This window comes from Schistocerca americana, chromosome 4 (genome assembly GCF_021461395.2).
Source record: "Schistocerca americana isolate TAMUIC-IGC-003095 chromosome 4, iqSchAmer2.1, whole genome shotgun sequence".
Taxonomy (NCBI): Eukaryota; Metazoa; Arthropoda; class Insecta; order Orthoptera; family Acrididae; genus Schistocerca; species Schistocerca americana.
In genome coordinates, this window is record NC_060122.1 from 152,862,997 (window position 1) to 152,881,404 (window position 18,408).

Here is an 18,408-nt window from a genome sequence, read left to right on the forward strand (position 1 = left end):
GATGTCTCTTTTCCTGCATTTCTAGTATCAGGGAAAGCCTTGTCTGCATCGAAATTTGCTAGCAGCTTCAACCTCTCGTGTGACGAATGGTCCGTTGACATGGGGCATGGTGTATTTAATTTGGCTTGCAAGGGGTCAGGTGCCTGCCTACTCACAACCGGATTACGATGTTGTTCTTCATGCAGTTTGTTGCTAATCTGTTTTGATTTTTCTCGCAAAGGCGGTGCCAGTTGTTCAGCGCCCTTATGAGCTAGTCTGCCCTTTTTATGTTTCCTTGGAGGACTGACTCTTGGGGAGGTTTCATCGTTTTCCATTACCTCTTGGGTTTCTTGCGCTCGGTCCTGTTCGCTGGCAAGTGATGGTTTCCTTGTGGTTTTCTGGAGACTGCTCATTCTGAAGGACTATAACCGGTTCAGGAGTTTGTTCTATTTCAACAGAGATATTTGGTTCTTTTTCTTGACTCTTTGGCTGTGTTGTCACCATCGAGTCGCTAACTTCCACTATCACTTCATTGTCGCGAGCTGCATCATCCTGAGTAGCGTCCCGAGTAGCATCAGGAGCGTCACGCGTATGGAGTTGACCAGCGGCTGCCGCTACGTAAGTTAAAGGCAACGTTGACATGGCTGGGGGTCTCACTGCTTCGCCCGCAGGTAGCTGGGCCACTCGGCGTTGTATACACTGCGAGCGGACATGGCCTGTAACGCTGCAAGACGCGCAGGTTCTTGGCTGCCCATCATACATTACTATAGCCCGATAACCACAAACATTTATATACCAGGGTATGTGCTTGTGTAAATCTACTCGCAGTTGCCTGATACCATTCAAGACTGGGAACTTGTGAGCAGGAGACCACTTTTCTGCAAAATTGCTAATTATTCTCCCATAAGGAGCTATCACGGAACTGATCTGCTCAGCGGTGATTTCAAATGGTAGCTCAAAGATACGGACAGTCCTTAATCCAAAGCCAGCATGCGTAACACGAACTTCACTAACATTGCCATCGTGATGTTTGAAATTAAATGTTCCGCCACTAGATTCAACAATTTTGTCACACAATTCCGTGTTTTTAAGCTTGACAGACACAATGATACAATTGAAAGGTGAATACCTATAATATCCTCAAACGAAATTTTCACAACTTCCTCTAACCATGTCTCAATTTCGAACGAATTCGGTCTCTGCCCTTTGTGGTCGAAAACAAATTTCAATGTGTCTCTTCTATTAGGCTGATCCATCTCTCCTTCTAATATGAATCTATCAAGGGTCTCAAATAACGCAGCTAACTACTGCAACAGGCGCTTGATTTACGGAGCGGAGCGCAGCAGACCGCAGCGCACAGCATACTCCGGAGGTCTGCACACCACGGCCGCCAAAAGCCGACTGCTCTCGGCTACCCTGGCGGGTTCTCAGAGGTGATATCTCTTGAGTTAAAGGGGGTAGGACGTCAAAGGGCACGACTCGAAAGGCAAGAGAGGTACCACAGGACATTTTAATTCCCACTGTCTATATATTTATAAATAAATTCATAAAACTTTGTCAGCATGACCAGGAAGGATTCAGGATTCACACTCATAGCAGTGTAAGTTCAAAAACACAACAAAATAATATTTTTTACTTGCGAAAGTTCATCATTTTTTTCATTTACTACTGGCTGCATTTGTTGCTATAGGTACACTTTTCTTCGTAAGTAGGAGAGATTCTTTGATGAATTTTGCACAGCATACAAATCACACTTACAGGTGTATGAAACTCTAGAATTTATTTAATTTATCATAAAAAGAGTGAGGTGTTACATTTTAAACTTCATGTTTATAAAAACTCCACTTTTATAGTTAATTATCTCAATTTTTACCACAGTTTTTAATAGCTTTTGAAGATTCTAGAGTTTCATACACCAGTAAGTATGATTTGTATGCTGTGCAAAATTCATGGAAGAATCTATGTTACTTATGAAGAAAAGTGTACCTATAGCAACAAATGTAGCCAATAGTAAGTGAAAAAATGATGAAATTTAACAAGCAAAACAAATTATTTTGTTATGTCTTCGAATTTCCATTGTTATGAGCGTAAATCTTGAGTCCTTCCTAGTCATAGTGAGAAAGTTTTATGAAGTTATTTGTGAAAGTATAGACAGAGGGAATTAAAATGTCCTCTGCTGCCTCTCCTGCTCCAAGTCGGCCCGTTTGACGTCCTACACCCCTTAAGGGTTAAAGTGGGCGTTAGTTTAGTTGGTTAGAGCACTGCTCATGCAAAGGTAAGGTTCCTGGCTTCAGACCCAGTCTGGTCTACGGTTTTGATACGGCAGGCAGCAGCAGTACTGACCTTGCCCTGACCGGGGTTCTCGGGCTCGAAGGTGGGCCGCGTGTGCTTCCACATCATCTTCTGCTGCTGGAAGTTGCGCCAGTCCTGCTTGAGCAGCTGGTTCTCGCGGGGCGGCAGCTGGGTGGTGGGCGGCGCCACCACCTTGGGCCGGCGGCCCTTGCCGCCGCCCCCGCCCCTGCCGCCGCCGCTGCCCGCGCGGCCCCCGCCGGCCCCCGGCCTGGGCAGCGCTGGCACGGTGGGCACGACGACGCCCGCCTCGGCCAGCTGCCGCAGCCGTTGGCGGCGCGCCTCCTGCTCGGTGAGCGGGCGGCCCGCGGCGAGCGCGTCCGTGCGGTTCGCGTCGGCGTCCTTCTCCTGGCCCTCGGCCTGGCCCTGCCGCTGGCGCTGGCCCTTCTGACGCGGCTTCTTCTTCTTGTTGAGGTTGAAGCCCAGCCGCCGCCTGCGGCTGTCCGGCGTGCGCGTGCGGCCCGGCCGCGGCGGCGGGTTGTCGCTGCGGTTGTCGGCGCTGCTCTTCTTGTCCTCTGGGGGCAGCACGCCGTCGCCGTCGCCGCCAGTCACACGCGCTTGGAGGATGTTCTTCGTCATCACTCCTGCACATGGAGATAAGAAACTGACCACACAACACTGACGACGGCCAAAGCGGAACTAATAGTTGAAAAGGAATTTAAAAAAATGTTGTCATTTAATCTCAAAGATACAAGAGGAAAATTTGTTCGACTGCCATACCAGAGGAATACTCTAAAAAACTGTTTTCCCTTGATAGACAAAGGTCTAATTTCGAGATTCTTTTAATACTTCTAGTATTAACTTGTGGGGCGCATACTGTAAGACCTTTGGTACACACACCATCAGATTATTTGACTTGTCGCTCTAATGATGTAGGTGAGTGTCAGCAATATGTCTCATGGTCTTATGGTGGCATGTTTATCTTCTGCCGTTAGGTCAGATGATAGAAATGCCACTTGCACGCTTAGAGTAGCAGATTTATGGTGACCAATTTTAAACAGACTTGATTAATTTTCACACACATTTATTAAAATAATAACAAGCATAAAAATAGCTTAGCTTGGTTCTGGATGCTATTTACAATTGACAATCTGAAATTCCTTTGGTCTTGGTACGTTAATCTTATTCTCACATATCTCTGATACTTGACAAAGTGTCTACTCATTTATCTTCATGGCTATATACAGGAATATGATAATCTTATTAGGCGCAGACTGAAACTTGATGGCTCAAATGGCTCCGAGCACTATGAGGCTTAACAGCTGTTGTCATCAGTCCCCTAGAACTTAGAACTACTTAAACCTAACTAACCTAAGGACATCACACACATCCATGCCTGAGGCAGGATTCGAACCTGCGACCGTAGCACTGAAACTTGACTACAGACTAATGCAGACTAACGCAGACTAATGCAGACTGGTACAGACTAGTGCAGACAAATGCAGACTGACTAATCAGAGCTCTGTACACTCGTTATAATACCTCGAGCGTTCAGGTATCACTGCGCGAGTGTGATCCGTGAGGAGAAAAGTTTCTACGTTAGCACCAATCTCACTGGCTGCATTACATATTAATACGCGGATCGACGGAACTAGATTTTGGTCCGTCTCTAACACAGCGCAATCTCATAGTGCGGAGACGGACGAGCGCTGCGCCTGCGCTGTTGTGCTTAGTGGGGCGCGCTCTATTGGGAAAGTTGTGTACGCGCTGACTACGCGGAACTATGTGCACAACATAACTACTTTTTGTTCTGATGTGCTGGCGTAAAGACGTACTGTATAATTTCATGTCTATGTGTGTGTTAAATGATGAAAAATGTGTTTTATAATTTCTGTCAAGATCAAGCCTAAATCCGATACCAATGGAGTACAAATAATTCTGTTAATTCGAGAAGGCGAATTTTAGATGGAGGCGACGATCTTTACGACGGCGCTGCTCAACAATAGAGGTACGTGATTGTGCTCACTACTTTCCTTTGGTGGCCGCTAAGATTAATTCCGATGTGTTTTTGCCGAGACATTCTGAACCTGCAATCTTCCTTTTCGTATAGAAATAGGAGTCCAATAGAAAAAGAAATATTCTTAAATTTAAATAATTACAATTCTTTTACCCAGGCCACGGGGAATGATAGAACGTACATGCCTCTACCCTGATTGACGTTCGCAATCTCCGAGTGTGTTACGACGTAATTATTTTACGAAAAAAAATTAATACAGATCTTTCTCATCAGATCGCAACCACTCGCACGCGAATGTACGTACCCTCTGAATGTGTCTAGTCAGTCTTGCCCACTGTTCTAAAGCTTTTCTGTTAATATTCAGTGGATTGCTTCTCCACAATTAATTTTTGTTTATGCCGCAAATCTCACTTCAAAAAATGGTTCAAATGGCCCTACGCACTATGCGACTTAACTTCTGAGGTCATCAGTGCCTAGAACTTAGAACTAATTAAACCTAACTAACCGAAGGACATCACACACATCATGCCCGAGGCAGGATTCGAACCAGCGACCGTAGCGATCGCTCGGATCCAGACTGTAGCGCCTAGAACCGCACGGCCACTGCGGCCGGTTAAATCCCACTTCACGGGAAGTATTTATTACGCACAATAATTTCATATCTCTACAACTAAAATAACACAAAACAACAAAAACATAACAGAGAGGGTAGGTTACATAGCACATAAACTGGTGAGTCTAAATTCAGAACAGTACAGACTACCTCAACCAGTCATAAGGACATCCAGGAAACAGAACCCACGAGAGCCCGCCTCCGATAGCTGAGTGGTCAGCCTGACAGAATGTCAATCCTAACGGCCTGGGTTCGCTTTCCGGCTGGGTCGGACATTTATTCTGCTCAGGGACTGGCTGTTGTATTGTGCTAATCAGTTAGTTTTTAGGATGGTAGATGTTAAAGGCATGGTGAGCAGTGGCCAGCGTCTTGAGGGTCATTCCAAGACCCAGGCCGCCGCCCACAACCAGGTGACGGGCAATATTGTACCTATCTCTTCTCTATTCAATTCTCTTCCTTCCTTCTTTCTAAATATTTAATTTCGTTTTGCTTATTAATATCTCACTTGTTTTTGTATTAGTTATAAGTTTTCGTAATGCTGCACAAAAAAGATATCAAATGGATGTAAACAAATAGAGCCTGCCTCCACGTGGCTGGACACGGGCAACGGTGTGAGTGGGGATGGGAGCCGGGGTGGTGTTACTTTCAGTCACTCCAGACCCCGGACCCAGTCACAGTGGCTAAGTGACAACATACGACCCACCATAAGAAGTTAGACGGTGGGTCATAAAAAATAAGCAGCTAGTGAAAAGAAGTGTCCTAATCATCATCACTGAAGCCAAAATAAGCGGATACTTGTCTCAGCTTACCATACATACTCGACTGTTTTTGAGAGAACGATCTTCAGAATTTTCGATGTAATGTACACCCCTTTTAACTCGCAATACACTCAGCCCAACTGGTAACGTAGTGGCTGGCGTCATAAACTTTCAGGTTTTCGTCGTGCGTTCGAAATCCAATTAATTTTATTTATTTATTTATTTACACGTCTAGTTCCATAGGACCAATTTGAGAACCAATTCTCCAAAGTCATAGAACGTCTCAGAACACGAAATTACAAATGTGAAAGTAATAATAAATAAAAAGTCAAGCCATAAGTTTAAGTAAACGCAATCAACAATATAACATAAGAATCAGCTTAATTTTTGAACTCCTCAACAGAATAGAAGGACGGACCAATGAGGAACTTCTTCAGTTTCCATTTGAAAGCGCATGGATTACTGCCAAGATTTTTGAATTCTTGTCGTAGCTTATTGAAAATGGATGCAGCAGTATACTGCACACCTTTCTGCACGTGAGTTAAGGAAGTGCGATCCAAATGCAGATTGGATTTATGCCTAGTATTAGCTGAGTGCAAGCTGCTAATTCTTATTGAGAGATCAATGTCAAAATACCCAGCCTAGTGAACAGGGGCCGACAAGAGGTTTGCGAACTTACACCACTGATTGGCCAAACCGCCCGTTCTGAGCCAAAAATATCCGTTTAGAATAGGAAGAGTTACACCAAAATATAATACCATACGACGTTAGCGAATGAAAATAAGCAAAGTGGCCCAATTTTCGCGTCTATCGACCACTTCAGATATCGTTTGAATAGTAAAAATGGCAGCGTTAAGTCTTTGAACAAATCCTGAACGTGGGCTTTCCACGACAGTTTAATACCTATCTGAACATCTAGAAATTTGAACTGTCTGGTTTCACTGATCATATGCCCGTTGTGTGATTAAAATGACGGGTTTTGTTGAATTTTGTGTCATAAACTGTAAAAACTCAGTCTTACTGTGATTTAGCGTTAGTTCATTTTCTACAAGTCATGACCTTATATCATGAACTGCACTATTTGAAACAGAGCCAATGTTGTACACAACATCCTTTACTACCAAGCTAGTGTCACCAGAAAACAGAAATACTTTAGAGTTACACCTAATACTAGAACGCACATCATTTATATAAATAAGGAACAGAAGTGGCTCCAACACTGATCCCTGAGACACCCCCCATTTGACCGTACTCCACTCAGATCCCACTTCACACTGTGTATAATGACCTTTTGCTGTCTGTTGTCAAAGTAAGAGGTGAACCAATTGTGAACTACTCCACGTATTCTGTAATTGTCTAACTTCTGGAGCAATATTCTGTGATGAACACAATCAAAGTGCTTGGCTAAATAAAAAAAATGCGTTAGAACCCTTTTGTTTAAGCCGTCCCGTACCTCACAGAGAAACGAGAATATAGCATTTTCAGTTATTAAAAGACTTCTAAAGCCGAACTGTACATTTGATAGCAAAAATACGTGGTATAAAATGATTAATTATCCTTACATACACAGCCTTTTCAATAACTTTAGCAAACACTTATGGCATAGATATAGGTCTAAAACTGTCTGCATTATCCCCTTCTCCCTTTTTATGAAGCGGCTTTACTACTGAGTACTTTAATCGTTCAGAAAACTGACCACTCTTAAAGGAAAAAATTATAAATATGGCTAAGTACAGGGTTAACATGTGCAGCACAGTACTTTAATATTCTGATAGGCACTCCAACACATCCATGAGAACTCATAGTCTTCAGTGATCTAATTATTGACTCAGTCTTCCCCTTGTCACTATCGCATAAGAGTATTTCAGACATCAGTCTCATCCTTTTCTTTATTTGTCTACACATGTCTGTAGAATGTTAATAGACTAGTGTTTCACTGAGTGAGTTCGCCCAGTGCTTAGCACAGTGGACTTGCATTCTGGAGGACAACGGTTTAAACCTGCATCCGGCCATCCTGATTTATGTTTTCCATGATTTCCCTACACCACTTCAGGCAAATTTCAGGATGATTCCTTTGAAAGGGCAAGGCCGACTTCCTTCGCCATCCTTCCCTAATCCGATGGGACCAATGATCTCGCTGTTTGGTCCCCTACCCCAAATCAAAATACCAACTAAGGTTTCTTATCAAGTTAGGGATACACGGACATTATATTGATTCTAAACTACAACAGCGTTTCACAATAAGTGTCATACATTTATTATACGGGGTGTTTGTAAAATCACTTACCATTTTCCACTCGGATACTTTATTATGTGCTATAAACAACATGAACATACATAGAAAGTTCTTGGCACAAATGCAGTTCATTTCATGAAAAAAATTAAAATAAAAATCCTATTTTGTACACAGGGTTCAAAATTGTGGAGGCGTGACCCTAGCCACTGTGCCAACGCTTCAGTTAGACTGTTTACCCGCAGGAGGTACAGACTGTACCTCGAAAACGTCGACATCATTTTCTCAGAAACGGTCGAGTTTCTACGGATAAGCCGAGGCATGTGTTCCCTTATTTTGATGCCTCCTCCACTGAGCGAAGTTCCTGGGAAATCGATATATGGCATTTGCCGTGTTCTCCTTGTCAGCTTCGCAGCTAACACATGGCACACAGACTGAACCTTGTCACCAACAAAGCGTGAGTCAGACGAGGGCAGAGAAGTGTACCATTTAGACTATCAGGAGGCTCCGGCACCAACTTAGTGAACGCACTGTGTGCATCGAAATACGTCCGATACAGAGCTGCAAGGTACTGGTTAAAGACGGGAACGCAAGATAAGTTACACACAAGAAGTAGTGTATTAATACAGACGACGTGTCACCTTATAAGTTGGCGTTTGGATACATGGCAAGGTGAGTGGCATGTGAGTGATAAGAGACGTAGACTACACGAGATCCCCCTTGACATGAGGGAGCGATTGAGAACGAAACATATCGATCCTAACCGCGGTATGGTACATTTATTAACTGGACATTGACCTTATCCCACGCACTTGAGCCGCATGAGTCTGAGACCGACACCTACATGCACGTGTGGGGAAGGACATTCCCCAGAACACACTGTCATCTTCTAAATGCAACACGCGAACAATGGAAGTATACTACACTTAAGACTACAGAGTGTGGACAGTGACACCCACATTGACACCGACAACAGTGACTCTGAAGTGGGGCTGGAGGAGGTCGAAGATGAGATGTAGGAGTTAATAAGACGCCTAGAGTTATAAATCAGACATAACATTCCAAATTGCAATGACAAATTGCACAAACCATTCAAAGGGTAGTTAAAAATAGTGAATACTGGCGTAAATGTAGCGCAAGGCGCATGCTATCTAGCCAAAAAGTATCCACTGTTGTACATGGATGAGTACCTAACGTTAATGCACAGGATTAGCAACCCCATTTCTCTGCTGCTAAGTAAATTACTTTATTGTGACTGGCGGTCAACAGTTCGAAGAAACAATTCCGAGGTATTCATCCCTAGTCACAGTCGGTGATAGCACTAACAAATCTCCCCTCTATCCAATAATCTTTTTATATTCTTCTTAAATGAACTGAATTTTATTTATATTTCAACTTCAAATAATTTATTATTTTCTTTAAAAAGTATTCATTCCTTGTCAAATGTTGCAAACAAAAGCAAAACAAAAAACAACAACAAACAACAAATAACAAACGATAACTATAATACTTTTTTTTGGGTCATCCTCCTCCTCACTGGTTTGTTGCAGACCGCCGCGAATTCTTCTTCTGTGTCAACCACTTCATCTCAGAGTAGCACTTGCAACCTACGTCCTCAAATATTTGCTGGATGTATTCCTATCTCTGACTTCATCTACAGATTTTGCCCCCTACAGCTCCCTCCCGTACCATGGAAGTCATTCCCTCATGTCTTAACAGATGTCCTATCATCCTGTCCCTTCTCCTTATCAGTGTTTTCCACATATTCCTTTCCTCTCCGATTCTGTGCAGAACCTTCTCATTCCTTACCTTATCAGTCCACCTAATGTCCAGCATTCGTCTGTAGCACCACATCTCAAATGCTTCGATTCTCTTCTATTCCGGTTTCCCCACAGTCCATGTTGCACTACCATACAATGCTGTACTCCAGACATGCATTCTCAGAAATTTCTTCCTCAAATTATAGCCTATGTTTGATGCTAGTACACTTCTCCTGGCCAGGAATGCCCTTTTTACCACTCCTAGTGTACTTTTGATGTCCCCCTTGCTCCGTCCGTCATTGGTTACTTTATTACCTAGGTAGCAGAATTCCTTAACTTCATCTACATCGTGACCATCAATCTTGATGTTAAGTTTCTCGCTGTTCTCATTTCTTCTATTTCTCATTACTTTCGTCTTTCTTCGATTTACTCTCAAACTATACTCTGTTCTCATTAGATCTTCCATTCCATTCAGCAGATCATCTAATTCTTCTTCACTTTCACCCAGGATAACAATGTCATCAGCAAATCGTATCATTGATAGTCTTTCATCTTCAATTTTAATTCCACTCCTGAACCTTTCTTTTATTTCCATCATCGCTTCTTCGAATCCAGATTGAACCGTTTTTAATCCGAGCACTTCGTTCTTGGTCGTCCACTCTTATTATTCCCGTTTGGCTCCTGTACATATCGTATATTACCCTTCTCTCCCTATAGCTTACCCGTATTTTTCTCAGAATTTCCAACATCTTACACCATATTACACTGTCGAACGCTTTATCCAGGTCGACAGATCCTATTAACGTGTCTTGATTTTTCTTTAGTCTTGCTTCCATTATCAACCGCAACGTCAGAATTGCTTCTCTCGTGTCCTTAGCTTTCCTAAAGCCAAACTGATCGTCGTCTAGCACATCCTCAATTTTCTTTTCTATTACTCTGTATATTATTCTTGTCAGCAACGTGGATGTATGAGCTGTTAAGCTGATTGTACGATGATCCTCGCATTTGTCAGCTCTTGCAGTCTTCGGAATGGTGTGGATGATATTTTTCCGAAAGTCAGATTGTATGTCGCCAGACACACACATTCTACACCTACGTGATTTTAGAAATTTTGATGGAATGTTTCCTGAACTTAAGTCCTCCAAAGCTCTCTTAAATTCTGATTCTAAATTGACTCCTGTTTCTTTTGCTATCACATCAGACAAATCGTCCCCTTCTAGAGGCTTTTGATGTATACTTTCCACCGATCTTTCCTCTGCATTCAACAGCAGTATTCACGTTGGACTCTTAATGTTACCACCCTTGCTTTTAATATGACCGAAGGTTGTTTTGACTTTCCTGTATGCTGAGCCTGTCCTTCCGACAATCATTCCTTTTTCGATTTCTTCACATTTTTCATGCAGCCATTTCATCTTAGTTTTCCTGCACTTCCTGTTTATTTCATTCCTCAGCGACTTGTATTTCTGTATTCCTGATTTTACCGGAACACTTTTGCATTTCCTTTTTTAATCGATCTACTGAAGTATTTCTTCTGTTACCAATGGTTTCTTCGGAGTTACCTTCTTTATACCTATGTTTTTCTTTCGAACTTCTGTGACGGCCCTTTTTAGAGACGTCCATCCTTCTTCAGCTGTACTGCCTACTGAGCTATTCCTTATTAATGTGTCTATAGCCTTGGAGAACTTCAAGCGTATCTCGTCATTCCTTAGTACTTCCGCATCCCACTTGTTTGCATATTGATTCTTCCTGACTAATGTTTTTAAACTTCAGTCTACTCTTTATCAATACTGTATTGTGATTTGAGCCTACATCTGCTTCTGGGAACGCCTTACAATCCAGTATCTGATTTCGGAATCTCTGTCTGACCATGACGTAATTTAACTGATATCTTCCAGTATCATCCGGCCTTTTCCAAGTATCGCTTCTCATCTTGTGATTTTTGAATATAGTATTCGCTATTACTAGCTGAAATTTATTACAGAGCTCAATTAGTCTTCCTCGTCTCTCATTCCTTGTCCCAACCCCTAATTCTCCTGTAACCTGTTCTTCTACTCCTTCCCCCACAACTGCATTCCAGTCCCTCATGACGATTAGATTTTTCATCTCCTCTTATGTGCTGCGTTACTTTTTCCATATCCTCATATACATTCTCTATCTCTTCATCTCCATCTTGTGACGTCGGTATGTATGCCTGAACTATCGTTGTCGGTTTGCTGTCGATTCTGATAAGAACAACTCTATCACGGAACTGTTCATAATAACTAACACTTTGCCCTGCCTTCCTATTCATAAGGAATCCAACTCTCGCTATACCTTTTTCTGCTGCTGTTGATATTACCCTATACTCATCTGACCAGAAATCCTTGTCTTCTCTCCATTTCACTCCACTGATCCCTACTATATCTAGATCGAGCCTTTGCATTTCCGTTTTCAGGTTTCCTAGTTTCCCTCCCACGTTCAAGCTTCCAACATTCCACGCCCCGACTCGTAGAACGTTATCCTTTCGTTTATTATTCAGTTTTTTCCTCATGGTCACCTCCCCTTGGCAGTCCCCTCTCGGAGATCCGAATGGTGGACTATTCCGGAATCTTTAGCCACTGGAGAGATCATCATGACACTTTTTCAATTACAGGCCACATGTCCTATTGATACGCGTTGCGTGTCTTTAACGCAGTGGTTTCCGTTGCCTTCTGCATCCTCATGCCTTTTGGAGCAGTTTCCCACCCCTAGGACAAAAGAGTGCCCGGAACCCCTGTCCGCTCCTCCCCCCTCTTTGACAAGGCCGTTGGCAGAATGAGGCTGACTTCTTACGCCGGAATCTTCGGCCGCCAATGCTGATTATTAATCAAGATTTAAGCAGTGGCGGGATTTGAACTCGGGAAGGAGGACGTTTTGATTACTAATCAAAGATATTACCCCCTTTTTGTTGATCTCATTTTGTTAGTTATTGTTTGGTGTATTTCTTCGGGCTGGACGTCCCACGACGCTTATTCAAGTTCATCGTTGGTCCATAAACTTAATTTTTTCACTACAGAGGGCGGCTAACCCTCTGACCGAACACATTCAGCTACCGTGCCGTCTATTCCTAGACCACGGCTGCTGGCGACTGTAATACGTACGGCCTCTTTTAATGTGAACATAAGTGGATGGGGACTCCACTCAGCAAGCAATAGCTCAAGACAGTCGCCGGACAATCGAAAGACGCTATCTAGACAGTGTGTCAGGACCCATCTACAGTCGCTGCCAAGAAGAACCTAACCACAGCTGCCAACATGGGTGATCCGGACTACGCACAGACTCAAAATTTCACTTGTTCTTGAAGTGGTCAACTGCGCGCGGTCAGTTGTGCAGATTTTCTTAGTCAAGTTAACTGCGCACGGCGGAAAACACAAGTTAAGTTCCCACTACAGCATTTTCCTTCCCATTTTCAGAGACTTAGAATTGTCTATGACTGCTAAGCTAGACGAGTCATAGATATGGTTAAAAATGTTGCATAAAATACTCTTGCCAATAATGCAGCGTTCGTTAAGGTACTTGGAAAGACACAGAAACTATATTCATTCCTTATGATAGTAAAAATGAAATCACTCTGTGTGCTGCACGTTCTCAAGTTTATTATTATATGGGTGAGCCATACTGCGTCATTAATTTTAATGTAGATGGTTTTCTAAGTGAACGATAGCATCAAGAACATGATGTATATGTGGAAGTGCACTGAGGAAATTAAGGCCGAAAAGCACTGTGAAATGCCTCACGATCATTGGTTGTTCTTTCGGAACTTAAGTAGTGAAAGCCCAAATTTTGGGTGGAAACTTACATTCCGAGTCTATGAAGTTCCTCGTCAGATTATCAGCAAAACATGTAACATTTTCATTTTCAGATTTAGTGTTCATTAAACCTTCAACAAAAGCACCCCCACCCCTCCAAATTTACTATTCCAGTTAAGATTTCTTCATACGAAACTGCTGCTTGTTAGGCAACAAAGAAAATATTAAGGCTATGTACTTACCATTGTTCGAAACAAGAATTGAAAATAAGTGCTGATAAAATTTGCTACAGCAGTCGAAGATGGGGAGACCAAAAATTTTGCCGCTATTACACAGCAGTTGTAAATTACTTTCAGTTGGAAAGGACACAATTAAGATAGAGCAGTTGATGAGAACCATATTTCCTTTCTTTGGACTTAAAACGCACATTTCCTGCAAAACACTATGAACTTCATTTAATGTTTATGGCAATGGCTGCAAAATAGATCTTCTCTCCATATAATAGCACATTTTTTAATGTTAGTAACATCTTGGTTGTAAACATGGAGTCCATTAGAGGCAACTTCTTTACAAATTATTTTTAAAGCTCTCTATCATAGTTCAGTAATAGTATTGTGTTTTAGTATGACTTCATTAGTAAACAGAATGTGGATTGAAGAACCGTAAATACCGTTCTTACATGTTTTCAATGTACAGCGCTACACTACTCCACGTTGTGTTTCTCTGTCTTTTTGAAATTTATTTCTTCCAACAACGATCAATTTATGGCCTTACTCACTTGCGATATGCTCCACAGGAATCCAAAATGTTACAACCATGTTAGAAAACTACTACGTAAAGAAAGTGAACTTCATAACTAGCTGACAAACAAAAGCTGAACGAAGCGACTATGAGCGTAAGGAGAGCAATGAGAGAAGTGTTCAATAATTTTGAAAGTAAAACTTTGTTAACCGATCTGAGTGAAAACCCGGAGAAGTTTTGGCCTTATGTAAAATCAGTAAATAACATCATCTTTTCATTCATTCAATGACCTTACTGGCATAAACGGAAGATAACAGAGATAAGTCTAAGTACTGAATCCGGTCCGCCGAAATCGTTTCACTGCGGAAGATCGTAACCCAGTACCTCCTTTCAATCATCGTACGAAAGTCGAAATGGCAGATATTGTGATAACCGGTAGCGGAACAGGAAAATAACTACAATCACTTACAAGTAGTGAAAAGGCGACAGGACCAGATGAGATACCTATAACGTTCTATAGGGATTATGCGAAAGAACTTGTTCCCCTTCTAGCAACAATTTATCGTGGATTGCTTGGGCAACGAAGAGTACCTAGCGACTGGCAGAAAGTGCAGGTCTTCCCGTTTTTAAGAAGGGCAGCAGCACAGATGCACACAATTATAGAGCTGTAACGTGGACGTTAATCTGTTGTATAATTATGGAACATATTTTATGCTCAAGAATGATGACGTTCTTAGATAATTAAGATCTCCTCTCCAACATGGATTCCGCAAACAGAGATCCTGCGAAACTCAAATCGCTCTGTTCCTCCATGAGATCCACAGTGACCAAGACAATGGCATTCAGGTTGATTCCGTCTTCCTTGACTTCAGGAAGTCATTTGACACCGTCACGTATTGCCGTTAGTGAGAAAAATACGAACTTATCGAGTATCGGAGCAGATCTGTGACTGAATTTAAGACTTCCTTGCAGACAGAACACAACACGTCGCTCTTAACGGAGCAAAATCGACAGACGTGAAGGTAACTTCCTATGTACCCCAAGGAAGTGTGATAGCATCGTTGCCGTTTACAGTATATATAAGTGATGTAGTAGAAAGCGTCGGATGCTCTCTAAGGCTATTCACAGACGAAGCGGTGGTGTATAACAAAGTAGCAATGCCAGAAGATAGTAACGATTTGCAGAATGCCCTCCAGACAAATGGTGCGGGTTCTGTCAGTTGACCCTGAACGTAAATAAATGTAATGTATGGCGCATAAGAAGGAAAAGAAATCCACTACTGTGCAGCTACACTTTAGATGACAAACCGCCGGAAACAGTATCTGCCGTAATACATCTAGGAGTAACTATCCAGATCGACTTTAAGTGGAATGACCAAATAAAACAAATAGTGGGAAAAGCAGATGCCACACTCAGATTCATAGGAGGAATCTTAAGGAAATGTAATTCATCTAGGAAGTTTTGTAAACCCTCGTTGCCGGTTCTGTAAACGCCACGTGGCTAAAGCTGTGGAGGCCGAGTTGCCACTGTTGCTACGGTAGGCCGAGTTTGTGAGGTCGTGAAACGGGTTCTGTTGCAATACACCGCTAATACAATTTTTCCCTGTCACTACTGCACAGGTGTGCCCCAGGATCAGGTAACAGGATAGGAGAACAAAGGTCCTACGGCACTCCAACAAATTAGTAACAAACTCACACAAGTAAGTTAAAGGGTTTACTTATCTTTATGACTTGTTGAATAACTAAGTCTGCAACTCTGCATGTAGTATAACACAAAAAAAGGCCCTCAATGGCTAAGTGCAAGTAATCGTAGGTAAATTTCACTGTACATAGCAAGTGCAATTTACGAGAACTGTTCGTTCACTACGAGGTGCATTCAAGTTCTAAGGCCTCCGATTTTTTTTCTAGTTAACTACTCACCCGAAATCGATGAAACTGGCGTTACTTCTCGACGTAATCGCCCTGCAGGCATACACATTTTTCACAACGCTGACGCCATGATTCCATGGCAGCGGCGAAGGCTTCTTTAGGAGTCTGTTTTGACCACTGGAAAATCGCTGAGGCAATAGCAGGACGGCTGGTGAATGTGCGGCCACGGAGAGTGTCTTTCATTGTTGGGAAAAGCCAAAAGTCACTAGGAGCCAGGTCAGGTGAGTAGGGAGCATGAGGAATCACTTCAAAGTTGTTATCACGAAGAAACTGTTGCGTAGCGTTAGCTCGATGTGCAGGTGCGTTGTCTTGGTGAAACAGCACACGCGCAGCCCTTCCCGGACGTTTTTGTTGCAGTGCAGGAAGGGATTTGTTCTTCAAAAGATTTTCGTAGGATGCACCTGTTACCGTAGTGCCCTTTGGAACGCAATGGGTAAGGATTACACCCTCGCTGTCCCAGAACATGGACACCATCATTTTTTCAGCACTGGCGGTTACCCGAAATTTTTTTGGTGGCGGTGAATCTGTGTGCTTCCATTGAGCTGACTGGCGCTTTGTTTCTGGATTGAAAAATGGCATCCACGTCTCATCCATTGTCACAACCGACGAAAAGAAAGTCCCATTCATGCTGTCATTGCGCGTCAACATTGCTCGGCAACATGCCACACGGGCAGCCATGTGGTCGTCCGTCAGCATTTGTGGCTCCCACCTGGATGACACTTTTCGCATTTTCAGGTCGTCATGCAGGATTGTGTGCACAGAACCCACAGAAATGCCAACTCTGGAGGCGATCTGTTCAACAGTCATTTGGCGATCCCCCAAAACAATTCTCTCCACTTTCTCGATCATGTCGTCAGACCGGCTTGTGCGAGCCTGAGGTTGTTTCGGTTTGTTGTCACACGATGTTCTGCCTTCATTAAACTGTCGCACCCACGAATGCACTTTCGACGCATCCGTAACTCCATCACCACATGTCTCCTTCAACTGTCGATGAATTTCAATTGGTTTCACACCACGCAAATTCAGAAAACGAATGATTGCACGCTGTTCAAGTAAGGAAAACGTCGCCATTTTAAGTATTTAAAACAGTTCTTATTCTCGCCGCTGGCGGTAAAATTCCATCTGCCGTACGGTGCTGCCATCTCTGGGACGTATTGACAATGAATGCGGCCTCATTGTAAAACAATGCGGATGTTTCTATCTCTTTCCAGTCCGGAGAAAAAAAATCGGAGGCCTTAGAACTTGAATGCACCTCGTAAACGACGTTCCCTGTCTAAGTCAGCCCTAAACGATGATTGTACTCGGCCGGCAATTGGCCGAGTCGAAGTCGATATCTTCGTCATCAGTGCCGCCCGTGGCGCCGGTAGAACCCGTGCAAGTGGCGAGTCTCTATAGCACTGGCACCAGCTCGCATCTTTGCGCCTGTGATGCTTTTGCCATGGCTGTGTCTTTGTTCCGACGACACAGCACGAAAGAAGTGGTTTCTTAGGCGCTTGTTCGACCGATTCTTGAGTAATGTTCATTTATCTGGGATTCCTACCAGATAGGGCTGATAAAAGAGATAGAGAAGATTCAACGAAATGCAGCACGTTTGGTCACGGGAGCGTTACGACGATGCTCAACATACTCCACTGGCAGACGTTACAAGAGAGACGTTGTGCATCACGGAGAGATTCTCTATTGAAATTTCCAAAGAGCGCTTTCTGGGAAGAGTTGGACAACATATTACTTCCTCTCCCCCCCCCCCCCCCCCCCCTACATACGTCTCACGTAATGACCATGAGGAGAAAATTCGAGAAATTATAGCCAACACAAGAGGCTTACCGGCAGTCATACTTCCCATGCGCTATTCGCAATTTTGAAACAGGGTTGGAGGGCTCAGTTAGTAGTACAAAAAGTACCCTCCGCCAAACACAATTAGGTGGCTTGTGGAATATGATGTAGATGTAGAGGAGCGTTACAATCCATTTTTAGTTAACTATAGTTCAATTCTTTTATCTTGGCTGTTCGCGCATGCCCGCACAGACGCGGGAGATTGCTGCGTTGCCAGTTGTACGCGCCAAGAGAACAGCGCCATAGTATAGTTCGCAAACTTACGTTTAGGGGGGAGTGCGCAGTTTATGAAGTGAAGCTACCACAGCCGCGTTAACCCTTTCGCTACTACAGAGACGTGCTCCCCGCATTCCGCGATGTACGCGATTTTGTCATCACTGCACTGCTCGCCTGTGCAGACACATAGTGTTTCGACTGCTTTGACACACTTTATCATTCGTTTTCACAAAAAGCTGTTTGGCCCAAAAATTTGATTTTTAAACATCTTCTT

At 43.1% G+C, this 18,408-nt stretch overlaps 1 protein-coding gene across 1 annotated transcript in view; it reads right to left on the reverse strand.

The window, feature by feature from the left end:
* Positions 1-300: 300 nt before the first annotated feature.
* LOC124613324 overlaps positions 301-18,408 on the reverse strand; it is a 179,763-nt gene continuing 161,655 nt past the window's right edge. The window contains exons 6-7 of the mRNA XM_047142020.1: positions 2,323-2,912; positions 301-531 (exon numbers count right to left, since the gene is read on the reverse strand). Coding sequence (XP_046997976.1) covers positions 301-531; positions 2,323-2,912 — 821 coding nt within the window. The remainder of the gene's footprint in view (positions 532-2,322; positions 2,913-18,408) is intronic.